General features: G+C 45.1%; 1 protein-coding gene across 11 annotated transcripts in view; it reads left to right on the plus strand.

Annotated features, from left to right (window-relative positions):
- Window positions 1-345: 345 nt before the first annotated feature.
- Window positions 346-22,068, plus strand: part of ALKBH3 (alkB homolog 3, alpha-ketoglutarate dependent dioxygenase) — a 39,242-nt gene continuing 17,519 nt past the window's right edge. For 2 of the 11 annotated variants that reach the window (XM_070229336.1, XM_023653904.2), the window contains exons 1-8: window positions 906-1,258; window positions 2,575-2,723; window positions 3,090-3,193; window positions 4,271-4,305; window positions 7,004-7,051; window positions 8,680-8,783; window positions 10,329-10,417; window positions 16,078-16,287. In XM_070229336.1, the coding sequence (XP_070085437.1) occupies window positions 2,645-2,723; window positions 3,090-3,193; window positions 4,271-4,305; window positions 7,004-7,051; window positions 8,680-8,783; window positions 10,329-10,417; window positions 16,078-16,287 (669 nt within the window). In that variant the 5' untranslated portion in view covers window positions 906-1,258; window positions 2,575-2,644. Of the gene's footprint in view, window positions 2,256-2,574; window positions 2,724-3,089; window positions 3,194-4,270; window positions 4,306-7,003; window positions 7,052-8,679; window positions 8,784-10,328; window positions 10,418-16,077; window positions 16,288-22,068 lie in introns of all 11 variants that reach the window. The other 9 variants (XM_070229335.1, XM_005598049.4, XM_023653905.2 and 6 more) reach the window with 9 other exon arrangements.

Raw genomic sequence — 22,068 nt, forward strand, 5'->3', positions numbered from 1 at the left:
CACAGTGGCCACGCTTTGGTACATCTGAGAGAATAACGTGTACAAAATAGTTAATTCTGTGCTACTTTGCTATTTTCACACTGTAAGATACACGGTTTAACGCGGCCACTTTAAAGACGTTTCTCAAGAACTCAGGTGGGGTGAAGAGAAGACACTCAGCATATATGGAGTTTCTATTGTCTTCCAGGCATCGTACTAAACTCTTTAAATACATAATCTCACTTAATTCTCCCAACAGGAGCTATGCCCATCTTATAAAAAAGCAGAGTACTTGCCCTATTTATACTTCTAGCAAATGTGGCGTCGGGACCGAAACTTAGGTCTGTCCCTCGAGCAAAATCGGCTGAGACCCGGAGAGCCACGAAGAATAAGGCGAGGAGCCGCGCTCCGCTGTCGCTGCGATGGATGGAGGCGTGCACAGGCCGCGAGGGGAACGCAAGGAGGGCGTCTGCGACCCTCCACGGCTCCCAGGATAAAAGTCCAAGCCTTTTGCTCAGCACATCACGACCCAGTTCCCCAGCCCGCTCGCCCTTCCGTCGGCCCCGCTGGAACCCAGTCACTTTCAGCAAGGACCAAAGATGCTGGCGCTTGGACGTCTCCAGCTGGGAGGGCGGGAGGGGAGGGGAGTGACGTCCAGAGGGACCTGGGGCTAGGAAACATCTTCGTCCCCACCCTCGCCACATCCCGGCCCCTCCCGGGGCTCCACCGCACCCTCAATCCCTGAGCTCCCCGCCATCCCGGGCCCTCTCATCGGCACCTTCAGCGGCTGGGCCCTCCACGCGTAGGGAACGCAGAGCTGGCCGGACTCCCGGCGGGGCCGCCGGAAGCAGCGGCGGGGCGCGTGACGTCAGAGGAAGTGCCGGGCGCCGCGGCCTGTGATTGGGAGTTGCTGGAGTCGGTGCCCCACTGTTAAGGTTCCCCGGACCGCGGGCGGCGGAGCAGCTCCCGGGCTGTGGGGTCCGCCCAGGGCCGAGTAGGTTTGAACCTGGGCGCCCGGCTTATCGCGGGGCCGGGACAGTGGGGACCGCCCCTGAGATCCCTTCTCTGGAGGCCTGCGGCACGTCATCCCGGGCCTCCTAGAGGAGGGTCTAAAACAGGGAAAGCGGCCACCCCGTGAGGAGGGGACCAGGCTCTTTGCCTGCGAGGATCGCCTGGCTGCCTTTCAGCCGCGAGAGAGGTGTCGGCTCCCCTGAGTGCAGAGGAAGAAACTGAGGCCGAGAAAGGTGCAGTCGTTTGCCACAGGGCGCGCAGCTGGGAGGTGACCGCTCCGTTCTGAGCGAGTCGTGTCTCTTTGCGCTGCGCAGAGTTCTCAGGCTTGTTCTGGGCAGAGAAGCCCGGGACTCCACAGATTGACTAGGTGTGGGCTGGGGCTCTGGAACCGGTTTCCAGCAGCTGTCCTCTGACATGGAATAACGCAACCCACCTCTGTGAACAGAGCAAGCACGAAGTGCAGTAGCCAGTTGTCATGTTAAGCTTTTAAGGCCTCTAGTGGGAGAAGATGCGAACCAGGGCTTCGTCTACACATCCTGTGGGACTGGAGAGTCGGGATTTGAGTCTGCCATTAACTCTTTTTGGGCCGATGCAGGCTCCGTCATCTCCCCGCCTTTTAAATGAGAAGAATTACATGTTTATCACCTGGGGGAATTGGTTAAACATGCAGATTCCCGGTTCTGGTTCAGCTCCACTGAATCAGGAGGGCTGGGCATGGGGCCTCGGAATTGGGAGCCTGAAGAAGCTGTAAAATGAGCTTGTGACCTTTGAGAACTTGAGATGTGAAACTTTCTTAGATAGACCCTTGAAGAAATGGATTGTAGGTTCAGAACACGTGGCCTGAACCTCCCTGTTTTTGTTTTTGTTTTGTTTTTGTAGCTGTGCGTGCTCTTATATTTACTGTGAGCTAAAATTTTATTGGCAAAAAATGTCAAATTTGTGTTACTGGCCATTATGAGGTGGATTTTTCAATTAGCTGAAGACTGGAACTTAAAAATTTGAATGTGAATCTACCTACTGTTGATTTCCTGAGTGACTCTGGGTGGGCCACTTAACTTAGTGCTCCTCATACCTACCTGCTTGTCACCATCTCCTACAGTGCTTGTTACAGAGACAGACAGCTGTGTCCATCCTCAGTCAGGTCTTCGGAGACCAGCCGTGGGTGATTCTTAGAAGCTTCCAGAGAAGTTTGATGGCAGCCAGTGATAATGGAATACGGAAATGTGCTTGAAAACTGAGTTTAGCCTATTTCTCAGTCCATGTAGGTGAGGAGTGTTACAGTTTCCTTGTGTTTTGCTCTTGGAGACTAATAAGAGGAATGTGATTTAGGATAGGTGTTAGAATTTCTTAACACGTACTTTCTTGTGAAAGAAGCAAAAACACAATAAGTTGCAAAAGATAAACATTCAAACTGGCAGCCCCACGTGACTCAGTAGGCTCCTTGATGGAGATGTTGCCTTTATGTAGAAGCTCTGATTGCTGTTGAGCCATCTTTTCTGCCTGAAAGGATTATATTTACCCCCTGAGTAGTCCAAACTCTCAGAACCTTCACTAAAAGCACTTTTTTTTTTTTTTTTTTAACAGATACCATTGTGTGGTTTGAATCGGGAACGAAGCCTTCTCAGAGCTAAGAGCAGAAGCCTTTTTGGTCAACATGGAGGACAAAAGGCGGCGAGCCCGCGTGCAGGGAGCTTGGGCCGGCCCTGCTAGGAGCCAGGCCACGGCTCAGCCAGGCAAGAACCTGCAGGCATCGTGTGTGTGTGTCTGTGTGTGTGGACAATTATCATCGTCTTTTATTTACATCCTTTTAGTTTGTAATGGACTGGAATTTCAGTTGATGTTGGGGAATTACTTAAAACCTGCCTGGTATTTTGTCTCATTTTGTGGATGGTGAGCTAAGGGTTGATCATTCCTGTTGCTCATGTTTCGTCACTACTCAGACCTTTCGGTGTGTGTGTTGAGGTCTGTGGTGAACTTCGCTAGTTAATTTCTGGGTGTCGTAGAGGTCCTCTCCGAGTGGATTTTACCGGCCCTTGCTCACCAGAAGGGAGGAGAGCAGGTGTTCCCCTGGTCTGAGTCTGCTGTCTCTCTTGCTCCAGCTCCCGCTGCTCAGAGCCGTCTCCACCAGAGGCCTGGCCAGACCTGGATGAACAAGGAGCACCATCCATCGGACAGACGGTTTGTGTTCAGAGAACCCCAGGAGGTGAGTTCTTGTTTCTCCTACAGCAGTAACAGATTTGCTTATGAAAGCTGTATTCACATCCTTGAAACTCAAGTTAACAGTGACTGAATAAATTCACTAACAGAAGGAGAGTGAAAGGCCTATGATAATAATGAAACATGGAGTATCAGTTTCTTAGTTTGTCTGGGGATTCTTTCTAGTCTGCCCTCAATTATGGGCATATAGAATTCCCATTTTGGGGACACAGAGGCTATACCATGACCAGAGGTTAGAGGTTATACCACGATCGAGCTCACACCAGTTCTCTAAGTTCTAAGAGCCCTAAGACCATGCTGCCTTCAGTGCTAGTGCAACAGACGGCTCTGCATTGGATTGGAATTCCAGCTACTACAAGGCCTGATTTTGTAACTTTCTTTTCTTTGGGGAAAAAATGTAAGAAACAATGAAGAGTCACTGTTTTTTGGTTTTTTTTGTGAGGAATATTGGCCCTGAGCTAACATCTGTGCCAATCTTCCTCTTTTTGCTTGAGGGAGATTGTCACTGAGCTGACTTGTGTGCCAGTCTTCCTCTGTTTTATGTGGGATGCCACCACAGCATGGCTTGATGAGTCGTGCTAGGTCTGTTCCCAGGACCCAAACCTGCGAACCTCAGGCTGCGGAAGCGGAGCACGCTAACTTAACCAGTATGCCACTGGGCTGGCCCTGAGTCACTGCTTTTAATAACATGGGAAAAAGAGCTAAAAATTGGGTATCTTGCTGTAGTTAGGATTGCATAAATAATGAGTAAAACTCCTATGTCATTGTATATCCTGTTTTTAAAAAATCTCCTGGAAAGGTTTTTCCAGAGTTGCTGGCTGTTAGGAAAATGGATGGATTCTAACCGTTTAATTTTTTAAAGCCCACTAGCAACTGTGAAGTACTTCTAAAAAGAGCAGAAACAAGGGTCTCTGGTTGGATAGTAAGAGCTTGGAATGAAAAAGGGGTAGTTTTAAACCTGATTTATTTTTACCAGAAAGGAGGGGATATGGTAATCCTGCAAGTAGGCCTCCGCGAGGACTAGGAATCGTTCTGGAAGTAAGATCTGCCTGTTTGCTCGCAGGTGGTACGCAGAGCCCCAGAGCCACGAGTGATCGAGTAAGTAATTGGCTGCCTTCCTGTAGCTGTTGCCCGCAGTGGAATGGAGAGCCTGAGTCTTTCTCTCACCCTGGTTTTTCCATCTGCTAGAGATAATGGCCCAATTAGTGTCTTAATTTTAGGCTGGGATATTCCTATCTCAGATGTCTTTAGACTTGGTCTTTTGAGAAGCCTTTCTGAATTTGCTGATGGCGTGGAAAATGCAACAAGATATCTGTACATTAAACTCCTACTCTGGTGTCGATTTCCTGACCCTATTTCACGAATATATCTGCAGTAAGCTAAAATATCTTCCAGGTAAAGACAGGAGGATTTTTCCTGAGTCATTGAAACATGGCTCTTTGAGAAGCCTTTAGGTACCATTTTATTAGCGATGCTTATGAAAGATACTAGAATCTAGATGACCTTAAATGTCTTTTTATTAAACCACATAGTTCTTCCAGAGTAATTTAAGTGATAGTAAACATTCCCGCTTATATTGATCTGTGTCTAAAATGTTCTTTACCAAAATTGGTGAAAGATTCTTTGACTCTTTTCCTGCTTCTCAATTTCCAACTGATATAGATTGTCAGTGGAAAGTGTCCTTTTATTTGAGCAAATTAGCATTATGTGTATGTTATTGCTCATGGACAGTCTGTTAAGCTGCTTGGCTGTTTGCATATTTTGTATATCTTAGAAAAATTTGAAACTGACACAAATGTCATCATACTTTCAAACAGGATTTATCGTCATGGCCTTGCCACTAGTTAGCTATGTAACTAGTCCTTGGGTGAGTTTTTGCCATCTCTCTGGACTTTAGCCTGTTTGTGTGTAATATTAAGGTTTTGGACTAGATAATCACTTATGGCCCAGTCTACCAGCTCTTAAGAGTATTTGCTTGTTTTACAAATACCAGTGTGATATCGCCTCTGTTGGTGATTAAGAGAATAAACAAAACCATGAAACCTGTTAGAAGGAACAGATGGGACATTTAGGCTGAAAAAATGGGCAGTTGTGAATTTGTAGGTCAGAGAAAAATGACAGAATTCATTCCAACTTGACCCTATGGTGTGTTAATTCTGGTTATCTAAAGTGAGCTATGCTGGATTTTTTTTTTTTTTTGGTGAGGAAGATTGGCCTTGAGCTAACATATGTTGCCAATGTTCCTCATTTTGCTTGAGGAAGATTAACCTTGAGCTAACAGCTGTGCCAATCTTCCTCTGTTTTTTCTGTGGGTCGCCACCACAGCATGGCTTGATGAACGGTGTAGGTCCGCGCCTGGGATCCGAACCCACAAACTTGGGCCACTGAAGCAGAGCACACTGAACTTAACCACTACGCCACAGGGCCAGCCCCTACGTTTTTTTTTTTAATAGCCAGAAATGTTGCCCACATTTAAAGTGAGCTAGTTTATAAATGTGCCCCAAAATAGATCACATTGAAACATTGTATTCACACTATGGGAAACTTTATAGGCAACTTATTTAGAAATGCGATAAATATAGATGACGGTAACTCTGCCTGCGTTTTGGCTCAGAGGGGCTCACACGTCTACCTAAGAGCCCAGCTCAGAGATCATGAACTGCTCCCTCACATGGCAGAGCATGATGTGAAAACTGTCCCTTTGAACGATTCTCTGTAACTTCTCTCTGGCTGAGAAGGATGTGACACACTTGTCTTGATGGAGGCCCCTGTCCAGCCCGGGTCACTTTTCTCACCATGGGCCTCACCACCCTGCTCATTTCCAGCAGTTTTGTTGTTCTGCACATTTGATTAAGTTCAGTAAGCTTTTGTTGTCCGTCTCCTAGGTGCTAGGCCCTGGGAAACAGAATGATAACCCATTCCTTGCCCCTCAGTAGCCCCCAGTCCAGTAGATGAAATAGCCGTGTAATCAGACAGATTCTAATCCTGTATGTTGTGAAAAGGTAGGCGTGCATGAGGTCCAGTGGTAGCACAGAGATGAGCTGAGTAACCTTACTCGGGTGGATTAAAGGGCAGGAAAGGTTTACGGAAATGATGCTGAGCTGAGATTGTGAAGGGTGAGTTTTCCACTGGCCCAAAGCTGGGTTGCATTGGGGGTGCTGGATGGTGGGAGGCATGCCAGCAGGTAGAAGAGCGTGGGATTAGAAAGAGGGTGGTGTATTCAGGAGATTCCGGGCAGCAGTCGTTGCTGGAGGAGGATGGGTCAGTGGGGGCTGTCAGGAGGTGGAGCTAGATCACGGGACCTTGAATGCAGTGCTGAAAAGTTGACGGGGAGCCTTCGAAGGATTTTAATCAGAGCAGTAACCTCGTTAGATGTGGATCCCTGGAAGCAGCAGAAGCTCAGAGCCCTGAGAGGTACTTGCTGCCTGCTAAATGCATCCCTATTGCAGGGTCTCCAAAGGGGTGCTCTGCTGGGTGTGATAGGCTTCTGGACCACATCAGCCTAAATTATGGGTGAAATATAAAGACAGGCTCAGAATTTTCTTTATCCCGGTCTCTGTCTCCATGGCCTGATGCTGCCAGGAGTCTATTCCCAGTCCATTAATGATGTCCCACCATCTCGTCCTTTATCTCAGTGCTAGAAGAAGGCGCGGCCGTGTGTCCCTCACAGTGTGCCCTTGTCGTTAAATGATTTTGGTGAACCAGGATTTGGGGGACTCCAAAGGACAGTCCTTCCACTGGGTGGGGTGTGTTGTTTTGCCTGATACTAACAAGTCTGTTTTCTTTGTTCCTTTAGCAAAGAGGGTGTGTATGAAATCAGCCTGTCACCCACAGGCGTATCCAGGTAAGTGAACCCCCACTAGACAGTGACTAGGATTATTACCCAGTTATCATCTCTTAAAATATTCTACTCCCATGCTTGAAATAGGTCAGTCTGCCCCCTAAATTCTTGGGGAGTAAGAATTTGGTAAGATTTCTTTTTATATAGCATTTCTGGCTTTAAAACATCCTCACAGTGTCTGTCAGGTGTAGTAACTGTTACTTCCCAGTTTTCCAGATGAGGAAGTGAGGCCCAGGGAGATGGAGTCGCTTCTCCTAGTGCCACATAGTAACTTAAAATTAGAGTTGGGTCTAGCCTGACTTCTCTGCAGTGGGTGCCGCATTACGTTATTATTAAATTACATTGTATGTATTACTACCTATATTATTACGTTAATCATGCATTGTTATGTAAACATATATTGTCACGTTAATCCTTAGTCTAATTAACAGATTAATACCTTAATCTGCGTTAAGGTAGGTTCCTGTAAAGTCAAAGTACGGTCGATTTAGGGTCTATTAGGCCTTAGTCATTGTTTTAAAAACATTTTGAAGCATTCGTCTTAAAGCATGAGTGTACTAATTGTCACTACAAAATAATGAGACACTTAAATAGATCAGGACTTATGTATTTAAATGAATTACTTAGGAACAGCTTCTCTTGGACTGAGAAGTCTATAATTAGTCCAGGGGTACTGCCGTTCTAACCCTTTCTGAAATGTCCCTTTTAAAGCAGGTTTAACAGTCACACAGGAAAACCAGTTGCATTATTTTGGTCACAGCTCATTGTTAACCAGGTGTGGCTTCAGGTGAGCTTTGGCTCTTTCAAAGAATCATTTCACAGTATACGTAAGTCAGATTATTATGCTCTGTACCTTGAGCTTACACAGTGCTGTATGTCAATTATATCTCAGTAAAACTGGAAAAATAATTCAGATCCAAACATTTTAAATTAGACAACTGGTTAAAAGTAATTAGTAAATTACTTGTGCTGTAAAAAAAAAAAATCAAATGCATCTTCAAAGAGTGAAGTTTCGGTACCACAAAGGCTGTTCAGGAGAATGTCCCATGAGCTTTCAGAACATTTCTTAAGAAGGATATCTGAAATGGTTTTGAGCTGACTTGGCATTGTTGAAATAAGTATATATTCAATGAGAGAAAGATCCTTCATTTGCATGTGTATATTTTGATACAGTCATAAATGATCACTTTCCCTACAATTGGCATAGTTTCAGAAGACTACAGGGCCAGGCATTTTATTAGTTATTCTACTTTTCATAGTGACCTTATGAGGTGGATGTCTTTGTGTTACAGATGAGAAAAACTAAGGTTCAGAGACGTGAAGTAACTTGCCCAAGGTTTCACAGCTAAGCAGTGCTGGAGCAATATTTGAACCATGTCTATAAAAGCCCTTATGCATCCCTATGTGGGTCATCACTTCTTTTATTTGTCTGAACATGAAAGGAGTTTATTTGACATCTGGAGCATCATGACCTGGGTGGTCTTAGGCTCTGCCTGCCGTGAGAGGGGTGGTAAGATGATTTCATCTACCCGCGAAAGGAAGCATCATCCAGATTAATTTCCTCTGCTAGTGGGTAGAGTCTAAGCCATCGTCTCTGTCCTTTAGTTAATAAGGGCTCTTTCTGCATCAAGGGTGCGTTTGTATCCTGGCTTTGTTGACTTGAAAGAAGCCGACTGCGTGTTGGAGCAGCTTTGCCGGGAGGTTCCCTGGAAGCAGAGGACCGGCATCAGAGAGAGTAAGTAGATCTCGGAGACAATATGTTGCGCTGGCTTCCCTTTCCCGAATGTTTTCTGATACCGTTGCCCTTCTCACCACAGCCAGTCTCAAATAGAGATTCAAAACTGGAGACCCTGAGGATGAGAAAGAATCAGCCAGTCTGAGGGCACGAGGGAGAGTGTTCTAGACGGAAGAAGTAGATGTTCTCAGAGAGGACATGGCAGGAGTATGGGGCGGGATTCCAGCAACCAAAGGACGTTTGCTTTGGCTGAACTGTAGTTGACATGCTTATCTCCCTGTGTGATTATTCACTACCTTTATTACTTCAAATGGTGCCAACTTTCCTCTTCATAGGAACTTCCAGAGCGTTCTTTTTTCTGATTCTATTTGTCGTACGTTCTTTTTGCAATCCTTCTTATACCGGCTTTTTATTTTCAGTTTCACTAGAAGAATCCAGTGTCTTTTAGCTTCAACATGTGTGCTCTCCTGGGCCGCCTTGGCAGCTGCTCCTCTGTGGGCATCCACGAGGGCGGTACCTGCTATGCCAGAGGTGGTCACTGGGGGGCGACCGTGCTCCAGCATCAAATTTCCTGTCTGGCACATTAAGTGAATTAAATGTTCTGTAACAAAAGGGGCAGAGTAGACCGGCTTCGTGTTTGTGACTCAGACATCAGAATAGGAGTCAGCTTTCTCCTGACTCCCAGCACTTTCTACCGCGGAGCTCTTGGGGACAGACTTGGCTCTGATTTCTGGCTCTGTCATGCAGCGGAATTGTTCATTTTAAGCACATTACAGTTAAGTAATTTTCCGATCCTTGGTTTTCTGATCTGTAAGATGAGTTAATAATAATACCTGCCTTGCAAGGTGGTTCTGCTAGTTAAATGAGATAACGCACGGTAAGTACTTAGCAGAGTGCCTGGTGCGTAGTGAGCTTTCGATGACTGAGCTGCTTTTCTTATTCCTCTTATTGTCGTGGTGGATATCAGTTGTGGGAATGATAGATCTGTGCATAACTCCCTCTCTAAATAAACTGGATGTCAGAAACTTCTGACTCAAGTCAGCTACATGCTGTGGTCGGTCAGAGCACTTTTTCCTTGATTGGGACTCAAAGGGGTGAACGCAATGGTGGCACAGGGGCAACAGTTTGTCTTGCTTCTTGTCTGAACCCTGGTGCCACAGATTCCTCCCTCCAAGGGTCGGACTCCATATCCTGCTTTTTAGACCCTCCCTGATCTGATCTCTGCTGTTCCGCAGTGTCTCTCCCTCACTCTTGTGTGTGCCCTCACTGACAGAAGTAAGGCACACGCCTTCTCCCCTCAGAGCCTCTGCCCATACTGTTTCTGCCAACGCTCCTTGTCTGTGTGCTTCCTGTTAGCTCTTACCTATTCTGCTCCTGACACGCCGTGTCCCCTGTGAAGGTGGAACCTCAGTCCGAGCCCGTCCTTACTCTGCCTTTGCATTTCTCATGGCTTCTTGCACATTGCAGGGCATGGTTGTTGGCGCTCAGGAGGGATGCCGTAAATAGCATCAAACCATTTCAAAGGCCCTGTATTTTCTTTCTTAGATGTAACTTACCAGCAACCGAGACTTACAGCATGGTATGGAGAACTTCCTTACACTTATTCAAGGATCACTATGGAACCAAATCCTCACGTATGTTGGAATTTTGTCGTTGGTATGCTTTTATAGACTATAGACATAAATGCAGAGTACTGTAAAATAATAATAAATTACCTTGCGGAGCTGCATGATGCTTCCCAGTTGAAAAAGTCCTCTGGCTTCAAACACTGAGTCTTTGTACTTATCACCCTGATGTGCTTTTGATCCGTAGATGAACTCTGAGGATGAGCAAAACCTGGAACTAGGGAAACTGGAACCAGACTCTTGGATTTCAAGAAATGAACCATTTCGTTTCCTAATCTACCCCTTCCCCAAGCATCTCTGGCTGTAGCCCTTCTGTGTACACCCCGGGACACATTTGTTCTGGGGTCACGTCCTTATGACTGGCCAGTGAGGTCTTTTTCCATTTCTTAGGCTCTTTGGCCATTTGTGAAGAAATCTGCTGTTTGTCTTGTTGACTTTGTATTCGCTCCATGGCTGCACTGCTCAGGGTTCCTGCTTAGCACTGCTGTGGCTTGTTTCTGCTGCTGCTTTTGTTTTGAAAATTTCCATGACAGTAGATAAAGAGATTCTGGTGTGTAAATTAAGCTTGTCCAGAGGATAGAGTTAAAGTCCAAGAAATAGCTCCCTGTTTAGTCTCTGGAATCTTGCCTTTGGCAAATAATGTTATGCTTTATTGAAAGAGACTTTGAAGAGAAGAGAGTTTTGCTTATGGCATCGGGATAAACAGAAATGTGACATATTTTAGAGCTTCTAGAAATCTGTTTTTATAAATTACCACTTTACTAAAATGGTCAGGGATAAAATATTGACTGGAGGGCACATGGCTTTTTCACATAAGGAGATGGCTCTATGCTTTGGTTTCTAGGGCTGCATTTAGAATATGGCCCAGGGAAGTGCTGAGACCCTTGATATCTGAGGTTGATTTAGAAACATGAAGAGAGTTGAATTAGGCCAATCCACCATAGACTGCTGGCCGTGTGTCTGTCAGAATTAATTTCCCATCTTGTCAACAGTCATAACAGAGAAGTTGAGGGATTACACAGGCTGTGGAGAACAAGTTCCTTCTCGTTCATTCTAGTTAATCTTTAGACCAGGATTTCTCAGCCAGGATATTATTGACGTTTTGGGCCGGATAAGTCTTTGTTGTCGGGGCTGCCCTGGGCATTGTAGGATGTTTGACTTCTACCCACGAGATGCCAGAAGCACCTCTCACCCAGTCGAGACAACCAAAAATGCCTCCGGACTTTGCCAAACACTTGCTGGGGGTGCAAAACTGCCCCTGGCTGAGAACCACTGCTCTGTGATAAACGTAAGCGTGGAAGACCTGCTGCTGAGTAGAGGGGCTTGCGCTTTGGCGGCATTCTGACGACCCTTCCAAAGAACTTTTGTAATGACAATCCTTTTATTCTAATGTAAGTAATGTGTGTTTATTTTGAAAGTTTAGAAACTGCAGATAAGCATGAAGAATATTAAGATTTTGGGTAATTCTTCTACCTGATGCTTTGGTTCCAGTCTGTTATGTTAGGCAAATATATGTAGAGAATTTTTCTATAAAAATAAAATCAATTGTGTATACTACATTTCATTTAACTATATTATTAGCGTGTGTTAGTATCATTAAATACTTTTTTACAACATCGTATTTAACAGCTGCGTAGTATTCCATAATCCACATTGAATTTGAATAATTTATTCAAGAAGGCCTCTTTTGTTGGGTATTAAGGCTGTCAAATTAGAATTCTGTAATTTGAATTTGGCTGGCTCATCACTTTGTATTTATTGCTAATAGATTTACTTTATTGGTATACATCATGAACAAAATCAAAAGAGATGCCCCTTTCTTAGGTTTTTTTAAGGAGAATTCACTAATGTGTGTATATGTGTGTTGGAGGTACTCGTTTAATTTTAAAACCGTTATACGTCGAGCTTCATATCCCATAGCACAGGGGCAGAGTCAGTCGTAGGTTGTTAAAGTTCTGTGAGCCTTTGTTCAATCTCAGTCTTACGGGAACTCTGCGTATGAAAATCAAAGAGCGCCTTGACGGCCGGGAGCCCTCCGGCTCCCTCTCGTTTCCCTCCTGTGGTCCCAGAGGCGCCTCTGTGGCCCCTGGCTCTCTACAAAGCGCTATTGGAAGTGACTGAATAGCTCCTTTGACTTCTGCGAGGCACGCCGCCTCATGCTCTTCTCCTCAGATGTCTTTTAAGGATAGAATGTCTTCAGTGAACAGTGAGATGACGCTGAATTTTAATTTAGACGTTCAGTTCTGAGGGATCTGTATATAGAGTATTGGTTGGAGAGTCTAAATTAATCCTCTAGTTCATTATCCTCTTTTTCTCTCCTTACTTCACCACCAAAAATAACCAAGAAAAAGCATATTCCCACTTAGAAACATCCTGCAGACTCGGTGTTATCATGGTGCTCAGTCCCCAAGTGCATTGGGAAGCGCTAATTAGTTTCACAGTCACATTGCAAACATGCTCCCATCCTCCTCTACATTCTTGTTTGAAGTTTATAATTCTAGCATCTCATCTTTATCTCCGTGAAAATAAGCTTAAAGTCATAAAATAGATAGCAAATACGGCTTGCTAACATTATTGTGGAATTTCACTTTGAAGTTTATCCTCTTGAACATAGTTTAGTTTAATAACATTTCTGTTTTATTGGTCTAAGTTTTGTTTGTTGTAGTTGCTGTTTACTTTTTAAAATCCTCTGCTTAGAATATAATGCTAATATCCGTAACAAGGAAACCCAGCTTTTATCATGGTTTCCACCTCACAGCAAAGCTGAGGGATCCCCACATATGCTTCCCTGGCAGTTTTACCTGACAATAGCCATGGGATGTATTTAATATTAATAATGTGCTTTCCTTTGCTGAACATCTGTTCCTTCACTACCAGACATAGAACGTGGCCTTTGCAGGGGCTCTCAGAAGTAGCAGTTCTTTTTTTTGTTTGTTTGAGGAAGGTTAGCCCTGAGCTAACATCTGCTGCCAATCCTCCTCTTTTTGCTGAGGAAGACTGGCCCTGAGCTAACATCCGTGCCCATCTTCCTCCACTTTATGTATGGGACGCCTGCCACAGCATGGCTTGCCAAGCAGTGCCATGTCCGCAGCTGGGATCTGAACTGGCGAACCCCGGGCTGCTGAAGCAGCACATGCAAACTTAACCACTGTGCCACCAGGCCGGCCCCAGAAGTAGCAGTTCTTAAAGTGGAATCTGTGCATCCCTGGAGGGGGTCCATGAAATCCTTTTTTGGGAATCCTCAAGGTCAAAACTATTATAATAATACTAAGACTAGATGACGTTTTCACTGTGTTGAATTTGCACTAATGATACAAAAGTAGTGGTGGGTAAAACTGCTGGAGCCTTCTTAGCATGAATTAAGGCATTGTCACCAAACTGTACTGGTGATCATTGTATTCTTTTCTGCCATGCACTTCCAGTTTGAGAAAAAATTGCTGGTTTCACTTAATATCCCTTGATGAAGCAGTAAACATTATTAGTTTTATTAGATCTTGATCTTTGAGTACATGTCTTTTTAACAGTTTGATGAAGCGGCAAGTATGCATAAAACCCTCCTGCTACAAACCAACCAGGAGCTTGTCGAGGAGAAACACTTGCGTGACTGTTTAAGCTGTAAGCTGAACTGGCTGCTTTTTTCGTGGACCATTTTTACTTGGAAGAGCAACTGGCAGACAAACTGTGGTTACTCAGACTTGAGCATTTGGCAGACGTTTTCTCATAAATGAATGAAGTCAGTGGCACTTCAAGGAAAACAATGGACAGGATTTGCTACTAATGATAAAAGTTATTTTCAAGCAAAAATTAGAATTTTCGAAAAACTCATATTCACCACTTTGAGCCTGACCTCTTTCCATTACTTAGCCTTTTCTGATGAGATCAGTGGTGATATTAATGGATATGATTTTTGATACTGTATAATGAAATGCATCAGCAATTAAAAGAGTTGTATAACTCAGTGAACCAATATTTTCAAAATGGCCAGTTCTTGATGTTACAGCATCATGCAAGATTAAAGATCCATTCATACAACCAGAGGCACTCATAACTAGAATATACAACTGTGTACTGGGGGGCTTTGGGAAGAAAAAAAAGATTGGCAACAGTTGTTAGCTCAGGTGCCAATCTTTAAAAAAAAAAAATCCATTCAAAGTGCAGGCTGCACCAGTGGATTTAAATATAACAGAATATGAAAAGTTTGTTGATATGGTTTCAGATTCTACATTGCAACTAACCTTTAAGAAATCGAAGTTGAAATATAATGACCTACATCTGAAATTTGTGTAATGTTATAAACCAATGTTACCTCAATAGAAAAATATTTTAGTAAAAGAATAAGTAAGAAGTCAGTACTGTTGAGTTTTGGTGTAATATCAAAGAGTATCTACAACTTTTGAAAAGGCTATAGAAGACTCCCATTTCCAACTATGTATCTCGATGAAACCTGTTTTCTTCCTATCCTTAGATGCAAACAACACATTGTAACAGATTGAATGCAGGAGCAGATATAGCAGTCAGCTCTCTTCAATTAAGCCAGACAGTAAAGAGATTTGCAAAACAGTGCCACTCGTCTTACCAAACTTTTGTATTGGAAAATAGTTATTTTTCGTAAATAATATTTATGTTACCATGTAATGGGTTTGCTATGTTTTTAATGAATTAACCAATAGTTTAAAGTTTTTTCCATTTTAATTTTTAATATGGTAAATATCATTGCTGTTACCCACATAAGCAGAAGTTCCTTGGGTCCTCAAGAAGTTTTGAGTGTAAAGTTTGAGAACCACCGTCCTAAACGTAGCTCTGTAAAGCAGGTGAGAGCTCTTGGAGGAAAGACCTAGAATTCTAACAAGCCCCAACACAAGCTACGCTGGTGGTGGCTTCCAGTACAGCTAGAGGTCAGGGGTCGGAGCTTCCAGTAGCATACGTGGCAAAACCGCGACTTCCACGTGGAAGCAAATGCAAGCGCACTTGGTGCTCCGGGGCAGGACTGTGGACTGTTAACTCTGTGGCTCACAGCCTGTATGCCTATGAAGGCCGTGCTGTGACTCCATTCTGTAGAGAAGAATGTTTTTCCCCTTCAGCTTCTGTTTCAGGAAGTTAGCCACTCTGGAAATATTTAATATATTTTTAAAAAGTTAATTCTCCCATTTGTGATAACATGGGAATTGAATGAACACAGGGCCACCCACAGGAAGGTTCTTTCGCTCCTCAGATTTCGGTCTGTATCAGCTGGCTGGCTGGCTGGCTGGCTGGCTGGCTGGCTGCCTGACAGCTGTGGTGGCAAACCAGACTTGGGCTCCACTCACCACCTTCTCGACCACCTACCGAGGTGCCCGCCCTGAGGGTATCGATAGCTGCCATGTTGCGAGAGTCATGGATTTCACATGGCACAGATGGGATGGGTAGATAGGCCTGGGTCTCATGACATGACTCAACCAAATTTAGTACCTTAATAGAATTACAGAGGTCAGCTTGCTTCAAAACAGAAATAGTGGGAGGGAATTAAACTACTCTTCTTGGCTTGTGCTTATTGCATAAAAGTGGTTTGCTTATTCCATGCCCATGTTTATAATTTGACTGATTTTGCACTTTCTTTCTATTTTTCCCCCTGGCTGCCACCTTTCGTCATTTGTGAACCGTCTGCCCATTTCTTGGCCTGTTGATTGCAGTGGCATCCTGTGCTTCTCACACTGAAGAGCCAAATTGAAGAGAACACTGGTCACACTTTCAACTCACTGCTCTGCAATCTTTACCGAAATGAGAAGGACAGTGTGGACTGGCATAGTGATGACGAACCCTCGCTGGGGAGGTGCCCCGTCATTGCTTCACTCAGTTTTGGGGCCACACGCATCTTTGAGATGAGAAAGAAGCCCCCACCAGTGAGTATTCTCTCTTTTTTTAATATCCTTCCTGCCTCCTATTATTCTGTGAAAAAAGGAGCTCTACTTTACAAATAGGAGCTACAAAGCTCCTATTTTCAGATTTAGAGGATAGGAGTATGTGTTTTGTTGATGAAACGTTTTCAACTGATTGCTTACCCTGTGGTTCACTTTTGACTCCCAGAGTGCCCATTCGTTCATTTACTTACCCAGCAGAAATTGCCTGCCACCTGCCAGGCGCTGAGGCTCTTCTTTCGGCAGAAAGGACAGATACAGTTCCTTTCCTCGTGGGGCCAGGGGTAGACAGGTATTACTAATTACTCAAATAATTGCAATTGCGAAAAATTCTCTGAAGGACAACTTATAAAGGGAGGCTCCATCCGGGGGGGGCAGGAAGGGAAAGGAAGGAGGCTCAAAGAGGATGCTCCCGAGGAAGCCTTTATTTTAAGTAGGTGTTCTTCGCAGCACCGTTGCCGCTTTCCTGTGAGGGCCTGCCGTGCGTCCTCATCGCCTTCCTAGCCGTCTCCTGAGATAGAGCTACCTCTGCAGTTCTTTCGGAGACAGGAAGTTCACGCCAGATTAGCAGAGGCGGTGGTCTGTCCAAGTTCAGGTCCAGAAGCGGCGATGAAATGGGCTGTGTAATCCCTTCAGTTCTCCATCCCACCTCTTCCTGTATGACGTGACAGTTGAGGAGCACCAGGCTGCTAATTTTTTTAAATCAAAAAGTGTGGAACCTCAGGCCTGAGATGGGTAGAAAGATGCTGGGAACTCTAAGGAAAGAGCAACCCTCTACCAGATCTTCTCTTTTCCAGGGTTTGGGTCTTTTTCCAGCAAGGTTCCCAATCATTCAGCTGATGACATTGAACCAGCCCCAGCCAGCATGGAGGGCCTGCAAGGCTGTGTTTTGAAGAATCCGGACCACATAATCGTTAGTCAGTCACTGCTAGTGTCTGCCCTTCGTCAGATATGCTTCTCTAAGAAGCGTTGATGGACAGGGCTCTATTCGTGCCGTGTAGTGGGTTTCCAGGCCTGGTGTTCTGAAGCATATTGTGTCGTTTTGCATGTATGCCATTGAGCGCCTTTTGCTGGTACGCTTCCCATTGGTTAGGTTCTCTCTGCTTTTGCTGACACAGCAGCGTTGGTCTGTGTCAGCAGGGGATTGCGAGTTGCAGGGACTTGTTGAGGAGCCTTTGCGGTTTCCCGGGCAGTCAGCCTTCCTTGTACCAGGGAGGACCACGCAAGAAGCAGACTCCCCAGCCTTGCCATGCCCTTTACATATGGTTATGCTCTTCCACGCAGGCTGCCCCTCAGTTAAATCCCAAGTTCACATGTGTGAAGAATTCATCCTGCCCTTGCTAAGACTCCTTTCCATGATTGGAGAGAAGCACCGCGTGCCTCATTTTTAAGTTCACACCCTCTTCTCAAGCCAGACATGTGGAACCCCAGCAATCGCCAGGCGTGGGGTGGGAGCTGGGGCCGTAGCAGTGAGTAAGATGAAGTCGTCTTCGCCCCTCAGGAGTTCGTGATCTGCCGCATTAGCGCTGTGCCTTCCGGAGTTAGCCTTCCACCCTCTCGGTCGGCAGACGGGCTCAGTGGGCGCAGTGTAGTCTTCACTGCAGTCCCAGTCTCCAGTTCTCTGCAGTTAGTTTCCTGGTCGCCAGGTCTAATTTAAGTATTCAGTTACTGTTTCTTCACACACGTACATTCGCCACCACCCCCTTTTACAAAACGTTTTGGCCTATTTATAGATTTGAAGCTGAAGAATTCCCAGAGCATGCTTTCTGGATAATTAGTTTTACTGTATGAGCAGTTTCCAACCATTGAACGTTAAGAGTGTTCTGGTGCCCAGAATTCCCCCCATTTCTCTTCCCCTCCAGGCAGCTGAAGGGCTTCATTTTCTCATATAAAACATTGTTCATGGTGATCAAGAGCCATTTCTTGGTAATATACTTCAGTTATGTTATAGGTTAATGCGTGGATGGAGAATATAATTACCACAGAGCGTCGTTTCTGAGGGCAGCCATTTGAAACAAAATCCCTCTGTAAGAGAGAGACTGTCCGTGCTGGAGCTTTCTCTTCTCAAGGCTTCCTGGAGGCGGTTTTGATCACTGAGTCACCGTGCAGGCCGTGAAACCCCAAAAATGTGGTTAAGTCCCTTTAATTACCTGCTAGAATCAAGGGAATCTGCCCTATAACTGTGGTACCTGATTTGGTAAAAATACAGATCTGATAAGTAAGAAAATTTGTCTGAGACCTTGAAACAAAGTTGGCTGGGGAGACGGATTTGGGCAGAAGTGTAAATGTGTTAGTACCTCGGGTTATTGACTCTGATTTGGCTTCCTGTGCAGGCTTAACTAGATCGAGTTTGGTGCAGTTGTTTATCTCTTCAATCCTGGCTGTTAAGATGGAGAAATTGAATGTTAATATATTTGAAATTATAAGCATGCATTAGTGAATACAGTTTAAAAATGACTTTTTCCCCCAGAACCTGTAAGGTCCATTCTTGGGTAAACAAGACCCAAGTTTACACTTTTGGAAAGGCTCCTTCAAGTTTCTTTAACAGATTCCAAAAATCTAGGGCTCCACAAGTCTAGCTAAACCAGAAGTACAGAAGCCTTTCTTTGAGTTGACAGCCTCGGAAATGTATCTCAGAATACATCATCTTTATCTTATTACAATGATCTCTTTCCCAAAGGATTGAAAGGAAGTGGTGGTTGTAAATCTGTCTACTTTTCTTTCTGAACTCCGGTGATAGCTCTGAGAACAAGACTCATGATTCATACAACCCAAGGTAAAAGCATAGATTAAAAAGTACAAATTAGCTCAGTCTTCCGTGTGGGATTTGTAAGAGTCTGACTTTCTGTGACTCTGAGGGACCTATCCTGGTGTGCCACTAGAGATTGTGCTTTTCATGTCTGTCAACAAGACATTTGGAGCGTGCCAGAGGCCGGCGGGAGGGAACCTCTTTCAAACGCAAGTGAGCGTTAACCTCTCAGAGGAGAAGCGAATACCTGTTTGACCCAAGTCAGAGTTTCTCATCTAGGGCTGACAGCAGACTCATGAGATTTTCTGCTCTTCATTCAGGTATGCGATTTTGAGACAGAAAAGCATCTGTTCGGGGCCGGTTTCAAAGAGAATCGTCTTTTTTACCTTCAGACGCCTCCACCCCTCAGCAGCGGCGTGGCCTGCTGTCCGGCGCCTCGGGCAGGTCTCTGTGGCTGGGGATCCGAGAGCTGCCCCAGTGCCACACTCTGCATTCTGGGCTGAGATGGGGTGACGTGTTTCCTCGGCACCAGGGCCTGTGACTCAGGCGCTTGGCTGTCAGCTCCATGCGCACATCATCCCCAAGGTCAAACATTTCACTCCTCCAGGCGCCCTCCTTTTTACACGGTCCTCGTCCAAGTCTGCCAACTCCCACTCATTCATTTTGACTTGGGAGTAAATCACCATTTCCTTCGATGATAATAAGGTACTGTGGGCACAGTAGACCTGACTCATCTTGCTCTCCCATTCACCCCATCCCTTCTTTTGTTAATTGAGTTAACGACTGAGTGAATAGCACCCTATTTATCTTCTGGCCAATATCAGGATATACTGTCTTAAGACAGAAGTAAAACTTACCAAATATACTTGAGCAGGCATTTTTTAGAAACCAAGAACCTTTTTTATTCTACCAAGCTGGGCTCATTAAAGCTTTGCAACACTCCTGTCCCAAACCCCATTATACTTTGCAAACTGCATCACGTCCCTGTTGTAAAGATTAGTCTGGTTCCTTTCCCAGCTAGCTTTAATTCTATACTGAAAAACAAGCTGGAGAAGGAACCACAAAAGCCATTTGGCAGGCTGCTATTTCTCTGTCAGTTACCATGGAAACAGTGATGGCTGAGTTGGGGGGGTGGTTATTAGGTAATAGCAGGAAGTTTGTGATGCACTGGAGGTTTAGATCCCCCAAGCCTTGTTTTTCTAGAAAATTATCCATGAATAAGCTCTGTTCTTCAGCTGAATCCTGAAAATATGAGGGGCTTCTGTCCCCCTCAGGGCTATTGAGTTGAGGCAAGTTGGGCATTTCTCTAATCGCTCCTCTCTCGAGTACCTTCTGAAGGATGTGAACCCTTTCACATCACCAGGAGAGATGGTTGTAAACCCACTGCTGACAGCAGAGGCTCTGAGAGCTCCCAGTGAATTGGAGCTCCTGGTGCCTCCCTTGCTAATTGGTTTTTACACACTACTGGGGAGAGCAGAGTAGGAAAAGGTTGGTTTGATCATAAATACTGATATATTCCGGGACTTTAGAAAAAATTAGGATATTGGAATCCAAAACAGTATAATAGTGACTAGCTTACCTTTGAAAATTGGATAAGCTAGACTGTAGTGTCTGACCCTCCCCTCAGCCAGCACCCCACTGCTGCTGTGCCAGTCATCCACACTTCCTAGTCCATCTCTGATTACAGCAGCTGCTCGGAGGGACTGCAGGCAGTGCTGGAAAGAAGTTGTTGATAACCGTCGTCTTTTTAATACATGCCCTAATGAAATGTAGCAAATTAGGTTTTGTTTCCTGTTTCTGTCCCTGATGTTGGTAAAAAGCACCTGTCCACCTCATTTATACTTACTCCTTGTTTGTAAATGGAGATGATAATTGGTAGCTCCTTCATGGGAGTAACAGAAAAGTTCCCCCATGAAAGGCACTGTGACAGTTGTCGCAGTGATCAGTGAGTCTGTGAGCTTTTGTAGATGCTAGATGCCATGGGGACTTTCCACATGTGGAAATCGAGGAAGGAAATGAATAGCCGTGAGGCCAAACTCCAAGATTCCCTTGACCTGTGCAATGGCCTTCATGGAGGGAGGAAGGGCGACGCAGGGAGGGTGAAGTAGCCTGCGAGCAGGAGCGGTGACTGAGTTTCGAGCTCCTGTCTCTGCATCATGGAATGGTTTGGAGAGTGTGAATGGGTAAACAAATGTGCACATGTTTAAGCGCATAAAGATAAGTAGTCCTGGTAGGACTTGAATCATTTTCAGACTCGAGATCCTTTGGGAGTCGGAATCATCCTTTGCTTCCTTGGGGCCTTGTCATAGGCTAGAATCCATGCCCTGCCTCCCGCTGGGAAGAAAGAACTTCTGCACAGAGCCTCCCAGTTTTGCCTTGCCACTGACAGTGCCCTTAGTCTCGGGAGAACAGCCTTTTCCACAGCGATTCGTCATTTTCGTGTGTGCTGTCATTCAGTCTGGGGCCTCCTTGCAGATTTGTCTTTTTCAAACCTTGTCCCAGCGGTAGTTTTCTTCTCCCCTTTGCCATACTCTTAAAATCTATTCCTAAGCCTTTTGATGATTTTCTCATCTTTCACAAGTCACATTTTCATGGGGGGGCTGCTTAGCTGAGGCAGGAAAAGCTTGGTGAGTCTGGGGAAGGAGAAGGAGGGTCCTCACTGGAGCAGAGTGAGCAGGTGATGAGATGGGGAAGGCGGGTGGGGGCCAGACGGTGCAGAGACTCGGGGCTTCAGGAGGGAGTGGGGTTTAAGTCCAGCAAGAAGCCACTGAAGTATGTTAAGCAGGAGAGTGACAAGATCTGGTTGATAATTTTACAAGGTCAGTTGCTACTGTGTGGAACCTGGATTAGAAAGGAGCAAGAGAAGAAGCCAGGAGACGAATTGGAGACTGTGAATACCTTTTAGGTACCTACGACGAAGGCGGAGAAGGAGAAAGTGGATGGAGCTCAGAGAGCAGGAGTTTTTAAGAGAGGCATGAGATTGATGGTCTGAAAGCGTTAATGAGGAATGTCACCTG

The sequence above is a fragment of the Equus caballus genome, chromosome 12 (genome assembly GCF_041296265.1).
Source record: "Equus caballus isolate H_3958 breed thoroughbred chromosome 12, TB-T2T, whole genome shotgun sequence".
NCBI lineage: Eukaryota > Metazoa > Chordata > Mammalia > Perissodactyla > Equidae > Equus > Equus caballus.